This window comes from Orcinus orca, chromosome 3 (assembly GCF_937001465.1).
Source record: "Orcinus orca chromosome 3, mOrcOrc1.1, whole genome shotgun sequence".
NCBI lineage: Eukaryota > Metazoa > Chordata > Mammalia > Artiodactyla > Delphinidae > Orcinus > Orcinus orca.
In genome coordinates, this window is record NC_064561.1 from 151,487,571 (window position 1) to 151,502,279 (window position 14,709).

Consider the following 14,709-nt stretch of genomic DNA (forward strand, 5'->3'; position numbering starts at 1 on the left):
TCGGTTTGTTTAAAAGTCAAACGCAAAAATTCAGCTCAAGTCAAAATGAAGAATATATTATTATTCTTAACTACAAAGAGGACATTATTATTATTGAATACAAAGAGGACATTATTTTTTTTAATTACTTTATTTAATTAATTAATTAATTAATTTTTTTGCAGCACGCGGGCCTCTCACTGACGCGGCCTCTCCCGTTGCGGAACACAGGCTTCTGACGCGCAGGCTCAGCGGTCATGGCTCACGGGCCCAGCCGCTCCACGGCATGTGGGATCCTCCCAGACCGGGGCACGAATGGGGCTTCCTTGGTGGCGCAGTGGTTGAGAGTCCGCCTGCCGATGCAAGGGACACGGCTTCGTGTCCCGGTTCGGGAGGATGCCACATGCCGCGGAGCGGCCGGGCCCGTGAGCCATGGCCGCGCGTCAGGAGCCTATGCTCCACAACGGGAGAAGCCGCGTCAGTGAGAGGCCCGCATACCGCAAAAATAATAATAAATAAATAAATAAATAAAAATGTACTAGAGATTTCTAGAGTCACTAGATAGTGTCTCAGTCCTATTTCATTTTGGACAGACACAGAATTTAGTTTTTTCTCTCAAGAAAGAAAAGTTACCTACCTTTCTTTCAATGCAAAAAAAAAAAAAAATTAGCCTATTTTTTTCTCTTCTTCAGGTGTACAATTCAAATACTTGATTCATGATTTATGCAGATAAGCCTCTTAAGAACTTTAGTTCAGCGTCTCCTCACTCCCATGTACTCTACACATAGCCACAAGAATCCTTTCTCAAGGTAGTGTGATCTTAAATTTTCTTTAATACCCTCTTCCTTCCAGCTAAGATCCTGAAATTTCCCCACACTGAGTCTTCCTCTGAAGTCACAAATTCAAACATCCTACACTCTGACATCTCTTACTCTGTTGACACTCATTCTATTATTGCCATATCTATTATTCAACCTCATAGAGACAGCCCTTCAACTTACTTTCCCTTCTCTTTACCTATCAGCACCTTCATTTTGTCACTTCCTTCATGTTGTAGTTATGCTTCATGGCTCATGACTTATTATTCTCTTGCCAATGAACCTAACTCCTGCCAATGAACCTTGCCTAGGTATATTCTGCCACCATATTTGCCAGGCAAAAACTCAACCTTTGTTCAGTGCTTGCAGCCAGGCACCTTAGCACTGCTATAGAAAAATCACACAACTATCGATTGGTGTTACTGTAAGTCCATTCATAATTTCCAACCTCAGTGGAATCCTCAATACATTCCAGCAACCCTAAATGTCTAGCCAATTCTTTCTCCCATTCCCTACAGTATCTATTTCAAAAGTTCTGCACCCATCTCAATCCCCCAATCTTACAATCATTTCCTTCACTCTCAGAAGATAAACTTCTTTCTTTACAAACATTCCCACTATCAGACACAGACTTCTTACACTTCTGGCTAACAAATTTACAGACTTACGAATGTCTTTCACTTCCTTTCCTGTGCAGGTGTTCCTCCCCCTGTCTAAGGCTAATTTCTCTCTCTTTTTTCTGTATTGCATTCCCTCTCACCTCTTTTTTTTTTTTAACATCTTTATTGGAGTATAATTGCTTTACAATGATGTGTTAGTTTCTGCTTTACAACAAAATGAATCAGTTATATATATACATATGTTCCCATATCTCTTCCCTCTTGCGTCTCCCTCCCTACCACCCTCCCTATCCCACCCTTCCAGGCGATCACAAAGCACCGAACTAATCTCCCTGTGCTATGCAGCTGCTTCCCACTAGCTATCTACCTTATTACCTTTGGTAGTGTATATATGTCCATGCCTCTCTCACTTTGTCACAGCTTACCCTTCCCCCTCCCCATATCCTCAAGTCCATTCTCTAGTAGGTCTGTGTCTTTATTCCTGTCTTACCCCTAGGTTCTTCATGACATTTTTTTTTTTTCTTAACCCTCTCACCTCTTCAAAGGACTAATTAAATTGACTGATTACTCCCTGTCTTACAGCTTCAACTTTTCTTTCTCTACTGACTCATTCTTATCAACGCTTATACACATTCTAACCCCACCTAAGTACAGTGTGCTGCAAGGGCTCTGAGCCACACTTCTAGGGTTCATACCCCATAGTTGTCATCTACTACCTCTGTGATTGTAGGTAAATTACTCAGCATTCTTTTTTTTTTTTTTTTTTTTGCGGTATGAGGGCCTCTCACTGTTGTGGCCTCTCCCGTTGCGGAGCACAGGCTCCGGACGCGCAGGCCCAGCGGCCATGGCTCACGGGCCCAGCCGCTCCCCGGCATGTGGGATCCTCCCGGACCGGGGCACGAACCCGCGTCCCCTGCATCAGCAGGCAGACTCTCAACCACTGTGCCACCAGGGAAGCCCCTACTAAGCATTCTTTGTCTCAGTTTCCTCATCTGTAAAAATAGTAGATGACAGTACCTACATACTTAGGTTATTATTAAAAAAAAGTTCTATTTAAAGCACTTGAAACGTGCTTAGTATATAAAAGGTTCTTAATATATGTGAGCTACTTTTATTATCATTCAAATTATTTTCTGTTAACAAAGTAGATTTAGAAATCTCAGATATCTAGACACATACCAACAGAGGAAGCAGAGGATCAGATAACTAAGCATTAGTTAAAATTGCCTTTAGAATACGTTTTTGTTATTCATTTGATATACATATAGGATCTTGCTTTAAAAAATATAATGAAGTATACTAAGTGAACTAAATCAGAGAAAAACAAACATCACATATCATTTATATGCGGAATCTAAAAAAAGGATACAAATGAACTTGTTTACAAAACAGAAACAGACTCACAGACATAGAAAACAAACTTATGGTTACCAAAGGGGAAGGAGAGGGAGGGATAAATTAGGAGTTTGGGATTAGCAGATACAAACTACTATTTATAAAATAGATAAACAACAAGGTCCTACTCTATAATAGCACAGGGAACTATATTCAATATCTTGTAATAAACTGTAATGGAAAAGACTCTGAAAAAGAATATATATATCTGAATCACTTTGCTGTACATCAGAAACTAACACAACATTGTAAATCAATAAAAATTTTTTAATATAATGAATTACATTCAAGATCAAAACAGGAGGATCCAGGAAGTTATTTTCTCCACCTTAATCTTTACTCACTCCCATCTGCAACTCATTACATGCTGAGAATAAACAAGACAGTCTTTCAGCATCTCCCAGGCTAAACTAAGCAGGGTGGCACCTTCCCAAAGTGACTGTGGAGCTGGAATGTGCTTATGTTTCAAAGGCTTCCTTGTGGTATGAAAAGTATGAGCAAACAGAGAGTGTGCATGGCATCAAAGTAAGTGGCTTACTCAATAAGCAACTGGGTTTGTCCTGGGTAAACCACCATGCTGATTTCCAAAACAGAGATTAGAAGAGAGATGGACTGATTATTCTGTTTTATGTTTATTTACTAACATTTATGTTCCAACAAGCCAAAAGTCATGTTCCACCTGTAGAGGCCTGAATCCCCAGTGGCTCCCCTTCTATTTGAACTGAGGAGGACATTGACCGCCTCCATATTCGCACCTGGGTTTCCCACTGCAGTGACTGACTCACTGCCTATTGCTTCCACCTCACTTCCCTCCGGCTGGATCCTAAATAACAGGCTATAATTTCCCTCTACCTCTGACAAACACCTTCACATTCAGTGACTGGCAAGGCATTTCAAATGTCAATCCAAAAACCAAGCCATGCTGTAGAAGACGAACATCAGAATTATGCTTTTATTAAATTATTTTTCTTCTTCAGAAGCTGCAGGTTTCCAGCATGTCTCCTTTCCAACCATGTCAGAAATTCTCTCCCTTATTACCTCCTCTGTTCTGTAACTTTCTAAATTTGACTACATACACACACACACACACACACACACACACACACACACACACACACATACCCATATATATGCATATATATATACATATATGCAATTCTCCCCCTTATAATTATGAAAGAATTATCAACGCATCCTCTTAGTAATATGAGGAGAAAAAATTCTCTTTATATTCCGATCTCACATTCTCCCTTCTGGCCAAAGGGTAAATTACAATATAGGTTTTTCACCAAGCAGAATTTAGAGTCAAAAAAGCAGTTAATACAACACATTGGGAGAGTAAAATATACTAGAAAAATGAAGGGCTGTGAAATCTGACAGACTGGATCCAAGCTCTACTGCTTATTGATTTGGTGACTTGAAGCAAGTCTGCTGAAGTCCTCTGAGCCTCAATTTCTATATATATAAAACAGTAAAATATTACTTACTTTCCACAGATGTCGTGAGGATTAAAATTACACAAATTGCCTAAAATAGTGCAGATGCCACAGGAAATATTCAAAAATTGGTAGCTATGATTATTTTTCAAGTCAGTTCCACTTTCTACTTTCATGATTCAGTAACTCTTAAATGTAATTTAATTCCATTATAAGTCGGAGGTTGGTGGGTTTGCTCCTCATAATCAGAACTGCTTTCTGAAGATGACTAGTGTTGGTAAACTAAAGCCCCTTCCTTCTGAATATCCTAATAGTTTTGGTTTACAAATTTGGGAGTCATCAGTAAGGAGGGCTAAACTGGAAATTTCTGAGCTCTGGGAAGATGGGAGGAAAGGCATGAGAGAGGAGATCTTGGAAGAGATGAGCAAGAAAGAGGCTAAAACAGGATGAGACCAGAAACTTCTTTTGGCTTCGGTTGTGGAAGGACAGACAATTTAAGATAGAGGATCTCAACTGTTTTCGTCGGATGCATTGGCACTATGAGGTAGAAAATCTCTCCTCTATGTTCCCTCTAAATCTTCAGGAATTTCCCCTAAAGCCATTACTGTTTTGTGTGAGGAGATTTTGTGTTGAAATCAATCAACAGGATGAGTTTACGTGTGTATGACAGAAACAGCCTGCAAGAAGCAGAAGCCTGCAGAGGAAACCTTGAGACCATAAACAAAATTTTAAAGTGTGGCAGTGTGGATGCGGGCAAGGATGTGGAACACAGGCCACTCTTCCACACTGCTGGTGGGGTATAGATTGGTCATATATAGGTTTTGGAAACTTTAGTGAAGTGTAACCTAAACATAGCCTACAAAGCAGCAATTCGAGTTCCTGGTGTCTGCACTAGAGAAGCTCATTTGTATGATTAATACAAAATATAAGATAGTGGTTGTATGGGCAGTACAGGTAGAGAAGATGTGACAGAGAGAGGTAGATAGGAGCCTTTAAGTCACGGGTAATATTCTATTTCTTGAGGTGGGTGGTGGGCATATATAGTCCTGTTTGTATTATTAGTTTTCTCCAAACTGCAAGTATATGTTATTCACAGCATTTTGTACGTAGAAATATTTCATAATTAAAAAAAAAACATTTTTAAGTAAGGTGACACTGTGGCAGTGGTTAGGAGACTATCACAACCAGTCATGAGCAGGGCCTTGTGTTTTAACACCCACACAGGGACAGACCATCAGGTTCTGGACCCACATGGAGTATGGAGTTCAAAATGAGACAATGGATATTTCAGCTTGAATCACATAAATTAAAAGTATCATTGCCCTATAACACAGATTTAAAGAATATATATTCCTAAATAGTGAATGTAACATAAAAGAAGAAGACTCACAGATATAGAGAACAAACTGGTGGAAAGGAGGGGGGCAATATAGGGGTGAGGAGGTGGGAGGTACACACTACTGTGTGTAAGATGAGCTCAAGGATGTATTGTACAACACGGGGAATAGAGCCAATATTTTGCAGTAACTGTAAATGGAAAGTAAGCTTTAAAAATTGTATTAAAAAATTTTAAGAAAAAATAAAACATTTCTTAAAAAAAGAAAATGTATTCTTTTTAAGCCTATATAAGACATTTCTAAGAATTGACCACATATGAGGCCACAAGTAAATTCTCAACAAAATACCAAAAAAAATCAATATCATATAAATAACGATCTCTGGCAACAATTCACAGATTAGAAAGAAATCAAATCAATGTAATTAAGTACCTGGAATGTATAGGAGAGGATATTTCCGCTCAGTCTGTAGAAATCTCTCCCATCCCCGCTAAACACCTTTCTGCATTGACCACCAAAACTTTTAGTGTTGAGGACTTTGTTCCTAAACTGGCCTGTGAGCGCATTGTAACTGTTTTTAAAAAAATGAAAGAAGAAAAGGCTGTTAAAAACTAGAAACACCACTTTCTGAAACAGGCATCATTAGAGAACTCTAGATATTCTTGAAATACATTACAATTAAACATCTCTGGGAGAGCTCAAATAAAAAGCCTCCTAGAGCACACTATGCATTACCCAACTCCCCCTGCTTGCTATAATGGTTAAAACTAATAGCTGGGGAAACCCAACATCCTTTTAGCCTAAGAACTTATTTAGGAAACACACAGCCTTTTGTATCTATGGCAACAGCTGGTTTTGAATTGAATCTATAGAAAAAACCAAACAATTAAGATTACTCTTGAAGAGAGAGAACTCTCTACAATGATTTACAACTAGTCGGCCTCTTAGCATGCTAACTGGTATACTCTATAAAGTAACTTTACCATTTTTCCATTAATGAATTTCATAGTAGTATAGAAAAATCACATCTAAGCAAAGAGATTTTTCTTAAAACCTTGAAACTTTAACTTGGGTCTGACCGTTAAAAGTTTTTCAGAATTCTTTTTAAAAAGGCTAACAGGATTGCCTCAACTTCACTTGAAAGTTCCCAGCTAGTTTAGGTGATTACTTTTCAGTCTGAGTGTTCCAACACACTTTCTCTCTTCTTCCGCTGCTCTCATTCTGTTGTCTCTTCGTTCCCTTAAGTAGCCCCACATCATTGAATTAGTTCTCCCCCCTTCCCTCCCATAGGGGGACTGACTGGCCAGGATTTCCCAGGTCTGAAGGATTTCCTTAGATGCAGGACTTTCAGTGCTAAACCCAACAGTCCAGGGACAACTTGTCCCTCTATGCTTTACCACATATATTTACAGGTATATAGATAGGAATTTTTAAATTGTTTCAGGATGTGGCAAAGAGCTCTAAGCAAAGTCTTGACTATCAGGTGATTTGTTATTAGACTTACCAAACCACAAAATAAAACACAACAAAATAAAAACTACAACCCATCGATGTGTACAGGAAGACACCCAACACCTTACCCCTGTCCAGTAAGTTCTATGTTGGGAGGAGGTTTATCGAGGTCACAGGAAGGCCTGCTTTCTGAGTCCTCACACCTGTCTTCATCAGCACTGTCCTCTTCACAGTCAGAATCCCCATTGCAAACCAAAGATCTGCTGATGCACTGACCTGAACACAAGAAAAGCCACCACACAAAAATAAAAGAGGTGAAAAGGAAAACACTACCTGGGATCAAAAGATTTCACCCTGGACCCTCAACACAACACTGATACTCTAATGTGAGTTTGAGATACACCCTCAGTGCCCAGGGAAGGACTGCTGATTATTTTGGTCCTCATTTTTCAACATGCAAATTGATTCTGACCTTGGCTGGACACAAAATTGAAAATAGAACCTGAATTCAAATTCCAGGCTCTCACCCATAGCCATTAAGCACTTTGTCTGAATTCTCCAAAATCACTCAATGCCAATCAATCACTGGGAAGACAGATTGACTTCCTGCCCTTCAACTTTCCATTTCTCTTCTGTAATCACTGACCAAGATGCCAAAGTGCTGTCTTTCTTGGTGATTTAGATATATATGCTTTGAGAGCATGAGAACTGGATTAAAAGATTAAAATTCGACATTTCTTTAGCACCTTCTCTGTTCAGGACACTCTTGGGTGTTGGGATACAAATATGAATAAAAAGGGTATTCACCAGGGTTTTCATATAGTTTACAATCTAATAGGAAAGAGTATGAAGTTAGATCATTACAATTCAGCAATGTAATTGTTGTGATAGATATAAGCCCAGGGTACCAGAAGCACAAGGAAGCACTAGAGGGTACCAGATGATCTAGCCCCGGCCTCCCTCCGCATTATAGCCAACCATTCTCTTACTAGCTTCCTACGCCCTAGTCATACTGGATCACTTACATAAATCAAAGACCAACCTTTTTGCCATCTCCACTGACTTTGCACCTACAGTTCTTCAAAAATCAAATCACACATTACCTACTCTCAGAAACCACCCTTGCCCCACAAGCTACAATGTATGCCCTTCATTTGTGCCTTTATAGTATGCATGGCACAAAACTGTCCTGATAGCACATCCCACTATGCTGTCACTTGATCCAATGCAGCAAACATTTGTTGAGAGTCTACTATGTACCACACACTACAGAGGCAAAAATAAAAGAAATATAATACACACCTTCAAGGAGTTCAGTCTACCAAAAGATATCCAGGGCAACAAATACTTCAGATTACAGATGATACAATGTACATAGAGAACACAGAAAAGTAATCTGTTAAATAGCTCTATCAGTTGGGCTTTTAGGCTAGGTCTCCCTAAGGCGGCATCATCTGATTTGGCTTTTGAAAATACAATAGGAGTTTGACAGGTATTGTTAAAAAACACGTCTAACACAGGAAATATTTATGTACTATTTTGCCCACAAAACTTTAAGAATTTTGAGGGAAGAGGCTATGTGTTTCATTCTACATCCACAACCCTCATTTCTGTATCTGGAACATAACAAGAATAATAAATGTTTGCTAAAAGTTGTTGAATTAACCTTTCTGCACAAATGCAACATAGACAATAGGTCAAATATTATTCGATCCAAAACTGTTTCATTTCTCCATGCATAGAGATGACCCGTATTGCTCCTTGATTAACTAATTAGAGTTGCTCTTCTTGTAAAAATAAAAATAATTTGGGCAGTAATATTGTTTTTGCCCAATTTCAGTCTTCATTCCAGACTCATTCCACATCTTCACCAAAAATGCAATGTCAAGAACTGCTTGGGTCTGTCAATAGCCATATTTCTTTTTCAAAGAAGCAAAGAGTATCCCCACCTTTATTACCAGATGACACCCATGCATTTAAAAGAATGACAGTTAAGTGTGTAACTAATATGCCAATAAAAATCCAACTGATTTGGGGGAAAATTAACTTATAGGCTAATATAAATGCAGTACAATTCAACAAATACATACTGAGCAAATTAAACAAATAGCATTTGAACTTACACTCTGCGTGCCGAACCTATGGGAAGCAAATACCTGAAAAACACCTGAAACGTTCTCCACATCCCTCTTCTGTTGGACATCCTCGTGTAGGTTCACACGATTGTGGTTCAAAAGCACTTCCAACACAGGGATGGCCGCCATACTGCCCATAAACAGCAACTGACCGCCTGCGAGTCTAAATACAAACCAAATAGCTTATCAATATCTCCAGTTTCCTTTATCTGAGAAATAAAATCTGGGATAAATTAATACAATTGGAGAAATAATGTTTGTAAAATTGTTCTGGTGTACTACAGAAGTAAAGCCTACAAAATCAATGCACCCAGAAACCCACTTGTCTTTGAGTACAGTGACACTTGGGTTATTATTTATAGAGCACTCCCAGTTATATATTTACTCTTAGGGTTGAATGAAAAAAAAAATTAGTGAATCTTTAAGAAAGTATGCTGGATAGACCAGATCACAACACAAAATGACTAATTTTTTGCCAAAGCAATGTACCAAGAGCTAATTAGAAAAGGTGAAGTGAATTTTGCTGGAGAAAGAGTAAGCATATTGGGAAGGGAAGTTAAGATGAACAGGAGTAAGGGAGACCTTTAGAAAAGTGGTGGTAATTAATTTGAGCTGAACCTTAAGCCTTCTTCAGGAAGGCAAGGTGAGGCAAAACAATCCAGAGAGACATATATGCTAACATGGAAGTCAAATTTACAAAACAGAAGCCTAAGTGGTCCACAGGTGAAGGTACGTCTACAGTGATACTTTACTGGACAACCAAAATTACTGACCTCTGAAATGGGAAAGATGTCAAAGGCCTATCTTAGGGTGGGGTGAGGTAGGAGGGGGTAGAAAAAAATTTGAGGAAATCTCTAAGGCAAATGAGAAAACTAATTCATTCTACAATTCATTTACTCAATATGAAGACATGTATCTAATGTTTAAACAAAAAGAGAGATCTGCAAAATCATTTTCCTCCCCAAAGGCAATCAAAGGTGCATCTTTTAAGCCTCTTCCTAAACTCAACTCTTACCAGTTAATAAAAATGGACAAAATCTGAAATTCCAGAGAATTTAAACCTTTAGCAACAGGGAAGACTAGATATACAAATCAAAGTTGAATCTATTCATTCATCCTAAATTGGAACAAAGGGTCACAGATATGTAATTTGAACTCTGAGCAGGTTTGCAACAGCCTGGGGCTTTCATTGCGTCTAAGCAGAGGAGTCATAGAGGAGTATGAGTGAGGAATGGAACTCAGTACAGTTTCTTAGTAAGTTTTTAGTTTCTTTATTTAATTGATGAAGACACCTCTTATACGTGGCTTAGTAACATTGTGCTTTTCTGAAGTTCCAAAGCATAGATTGCGTTGTCGTATAAGTAATGTTTTCCTTCTCCATAGACACCAGGATGACCTTGATGGCTGTCTGCTCTCAGGGTCTCATTCTCACCTATCAAATTCTGATCTTATGACCCCTTTTTCATTTTCACTTGTCTTCTTCTGGGTGAAAATTCTGTTTTTATAATCTAAGCATGATGACCTTCACACAAAAAAATTACTCATATGAAAAATACCTTCGATCTACCTCTATTTAATGTTCTTTCTTAACTTGCTTTTAAATTATAAAAATGTTTTCTGAAGTTGGTGTTTGTTTGACTTTTGTTTTGTTATTCATGTACCTGTTTGCCTGTAATCAGAGTTGTCATCTAATATTATATTTGCCAGAAACCAAATCCTAGTTACTTGTGTAACTTGTTTTGTAAATACCCCTCATGTAGATACTAAATAAGAAAAATGAGGATAATGACGATGCTTCAAAACACAAGTTATCTTCTATAATATGGTTCTGTTATTTTAATAATTTTAAAATGATTTTAAGTGCACATTTTTATCTAAACTGAACCACCTTTAAAATCTTTTACAAATATCAAATCATGTTGTACACCTGAAACTAATATAATGTTATATGTCAATTGTATCTCAATACAAAAAAAAAAATTTAGCCATTCAAATGTTCAGAACCTTTGAAACCAACATTGTATTTTTGGAATTTATCCTAAGATGATTATCAGAAAAAAGACATATCTATGTGCAAAAATGTTCACTAAAGTTTTATTCATAATAACAAAATATATAAATAACCTAAATCTCAAACAATAGGAAGTGGATAAATAAGATTGGTATATACATATAATGGAACATAATTCAGCTGTCAAAATTCATGCTGATAGTATAATGTTAAGTTAAAATAGAATATAAAATCATGATCAAATAATCCTATTTTAAAAATCATAAGCACATAGAAAGAAAATAAATTGAGGAAACACCCAAATGCCAGTCAGTAGAACTCTAATTAAATTTTTTAAATGTACATTCATAAATGTACAGTTATGTACAGTCATAAAATGCCATGTAGCTATTCAAAAAGAATAAAGCAGATCTGTGCTTACATGAAATAAAAAAGAAAAGAAGAGAAATTGAAAGAGTAAATACTAAAATGCTGACATATTGGTTTCTTCTAAATGGTAGAATTATAAGTAGTATTTTCTTTATTTATATAGAAATAAACCATTTTATTTCATTTATAAAACTATAAATCATTTTCTCCAATGATTAATTTATAATAAGGAAAAAAACGGACATTTTTAGAAGTACTCTATAATCTCTCAGTCAAGTCTAGTATTTTATTTATATTACTTTTGTATTAAACTTTAAAAATGTTTGACTTTCCATGGTCATTCACTATTAGTTAGGTAAAGCGAAGCAGCTATTTTGCTTCTCTTTAGTGTTTGTTTCAAATGAAAAGTTGAATCCAGTAAATATGAAATTTTGAATTATCTACTAACTTCATTTCATGATATTCTTATTTCTCTGATAGTGAAAGAGTTAGTGAGTTGCTTTTAGTGTCTCTCCTATGTATATTTCTAGGCTCAAATGTAAGATTTAGAAAAGTCCTGCAAGAAAATTGAGAATGCAGAAATTTTTTATTACAATATTAAGTATGAAATAAATCATACTTTTTCCCTTCAAAATTACTAATTACATTTTCAAAAAATAAAACAACATTCAAAAGTTAATGCCATTGTGTCCACACCTAAGCTATTTCTACATATAAATAGTAAATACAAAGTTTTCACATGGTCCTACCTGAGTCTTGGTACAACCATTGCATTCTGACCAAGGGGCATAGGAAGCCCACTGGCAATTGACTGGCGAGGAGGCACTGTCATAGTGTCAAATTGTCCATCATAAAGCCAACAGAAAGGTAGGAGAGAAGACAAAAAATTGGGAAGAATAGTCAAAAATTGCTTCACAATTTTTTTCCTAAGAGGCACCAAGAGAATCCCAAAATATATAAAAATATATGTGGGAAGGACTCACTTTTTCAGAGATTTATTAAATTTCATTTATGAAATATCTAGAATGTACCAGGCACTATTTAGACACTAGAGCTATATACAAAAAAGAGATAGGATACTGACAATTGGTAGAGGGGAGGATGAAGACACAGATGTGTAAACAAATAATCATAACACAATAATCATGATCCTTTGTACAGTATAGCTAATGAGATAGATTTCCTAACAGAAATGTGTACAGTACAATGCGTTGTGGAAATACACGTAAGAGAGTGTCTAAAGTTGGGAGGCTAAGTGAGAACATATAAAAGGAAGGTATCATGGCCTTTGACAGGATTTTGGACGATGAATTGAAGAGCTATACAGAAATTTAACTGAGAGACAACAAGCTCTAAAACGACCGTATGAGAAGTAGGAAACCAAAATCTGGCAAAGGCTAAATGGACGAGAATTGAGTTTTACGTGCTCCCCCTGTTTATCTAGGTCACTTCTCAAGCACACACCCAAGTACAGTAGCGTCAAGTTGAGCTCCAAGAATTCCACCCAAATAAAATGCATGTGGAAGATGGCCAGCTGACTCTCTTACAATGCTTAACTCTGGCTGTGTCCAAGAGGTCATGTTGCTTAGTCCAAAGAGATTAAGGAAGCCTTACCTAAAACCACACTTTACAAGGGGTAGAGGAACCAGGACTCCTGCTTTCTGGACTTTGAGTACATTCCTAACCTGGGAGACATCTCAGGTCAAGGTGATTCCTGCTTAGTTAAGCATAGCACTGCCAGGTGCTGCAGATAAGGAGTGCCATTTGTGGCTCAGGTGCCCTTATGGGGCTAATCTTGCTAACCTGTCATCTTGATATGGCATCAGTGATCCAAATGCCTTAGTGTTTTTGACCTTTAAACAATCTGAACTTAATGCTATGTGTCTATTTTGTCTCCCAGAGACAGTCAGAGGCCTTCCCCAAACACCGAGGCTTGGGAAGGGACGCTCGCTTGGCCTCACCTCCTCTGTGCACCCTGTCCAGTCCCCTCACAGAGCCCTTATCACACCTGCACTGAAATCAACTCTTTCAAGATCTCAATCACCCCCTCTACTCTCAGTACCGTCTGGCTCCTCTGTGTCCCAGTCACTGGCACATCTCCAGACACATGTTCTGACAGTTCGATGAGGTAAACCGACCTGGTCCTCTCCCATCAGACAGTGAAAGCAAAGCAAGGCCGTGAGTAAATGATGCTGGCTTTTTTCCAGGTCTCAAGAGCCGATAAACCTATTTCCTTAAAAAAACTCTCAACCTTTAAAATCCCAAAGACTATTTTGCAAAGATTACATTTAAAAATCAAATTCTGCTCTAAGATGTGTAAGTCAGCTGCCATTCCCTGAATTGCAGGTAAAACCATGGTACTGGGAGAAGCAGGAAACCTTGAGGTGTTTTTAGTCTTCAGGTTTCTTCCTTATAGGGAATAAAATAAAGTAAAATAAGAATAAGAATAAAACACACTTTCTCTATAATTGCCTTTTCTAGAAAAGGGAAAGAAAAAAAGTGTTGAAGGGTTAAACATGCTCAGGCTGCAATGTAAAAATCAGACCATAGTTAAGAATTTCCTTAAAATAAAAGAAATGATTGTTAATGATTTCCACACACAATCCAAAAAATTCTCACCTTGAAAAAACTTGGAACTCTCCTATAAATCCCACCAAGAAGAATAAACTTATTGCCTAGGAGGGGGGAAAAAAAACAATAAAGCAATATTTTAGTTAGCATTGCTTTAATGAGTCAAAAGTGAATACATCTGTACAAGTCAAGATTTGTGAGTTGGGAATAGAAAGAGTGAAAGAACCATGGAGAAGCCTTGATGATTCTGCTTGACTTTTAAGTTTTCATTTTACATAAAAATTTAATACAATTCTCTTTTTTATTTATTTATTTTTTTGGCCGCATTGGGTCTTTTATTGCTGCACATGGGCTTTCTCTAGTTGTGGAGAGCAGGGGCTACTCTTCGTTGCAGTGTGTGGACTTCTGATTGCAGTGGATGCTCTTGCTGCAGAGCACGGGCTCTAGGCACGCGGGCTTCAGTAGTTGTGGCGCACGGGCTTAGTTGCTCCGCGGCATGTGGGATCTTCCCGGACCAGGCCTCGAACCCGTGTCCCCTGCATTGGCAGGCAGATTTTCAACTACTGCGCCACCAGGGAAGTCTCTA

General features: G+C 37.7%; 1 protein-coding gene across 3 annotated transcripts in view; it reads right to left on the reverse strand.

Moving 5' to 3' along the window:
* The window catches only part of C7 (complement C7), a 54,575-nt gene that overhangs the window by 33,001 nt on the left and 6,865 nt on the right, over nt 1–14,709 (reverse strand). For all 3 annotated transcript variants that reach the window (XM_004265964.3, XM_033421207.2, XM_033421206.2), the window contains exons 2-6: nt 14,172–14,227; nt 12,302–12,377; nt 9,194–9,335; nt 7,166–7,313; nt 6,018–6,156 (exon numbers count right to left, since the gene is read on the reverse strand). In XM_004265964.3, the coding sequence (XP_004266012.1) occupies nt 6,018–6,156; nt 7,166–7,313; nt 9,194–9,335; nt 12,302–12,377; nt 14,172–14,227 (561 nt within the window). The remainder of the gene's footprint in view (nt 1–6,017; nt 6,157–7,165; nt 7,314–9,193; nt 9,336–12,301; nt 12,378–14,171; nt 14,228–14,709) is intronic.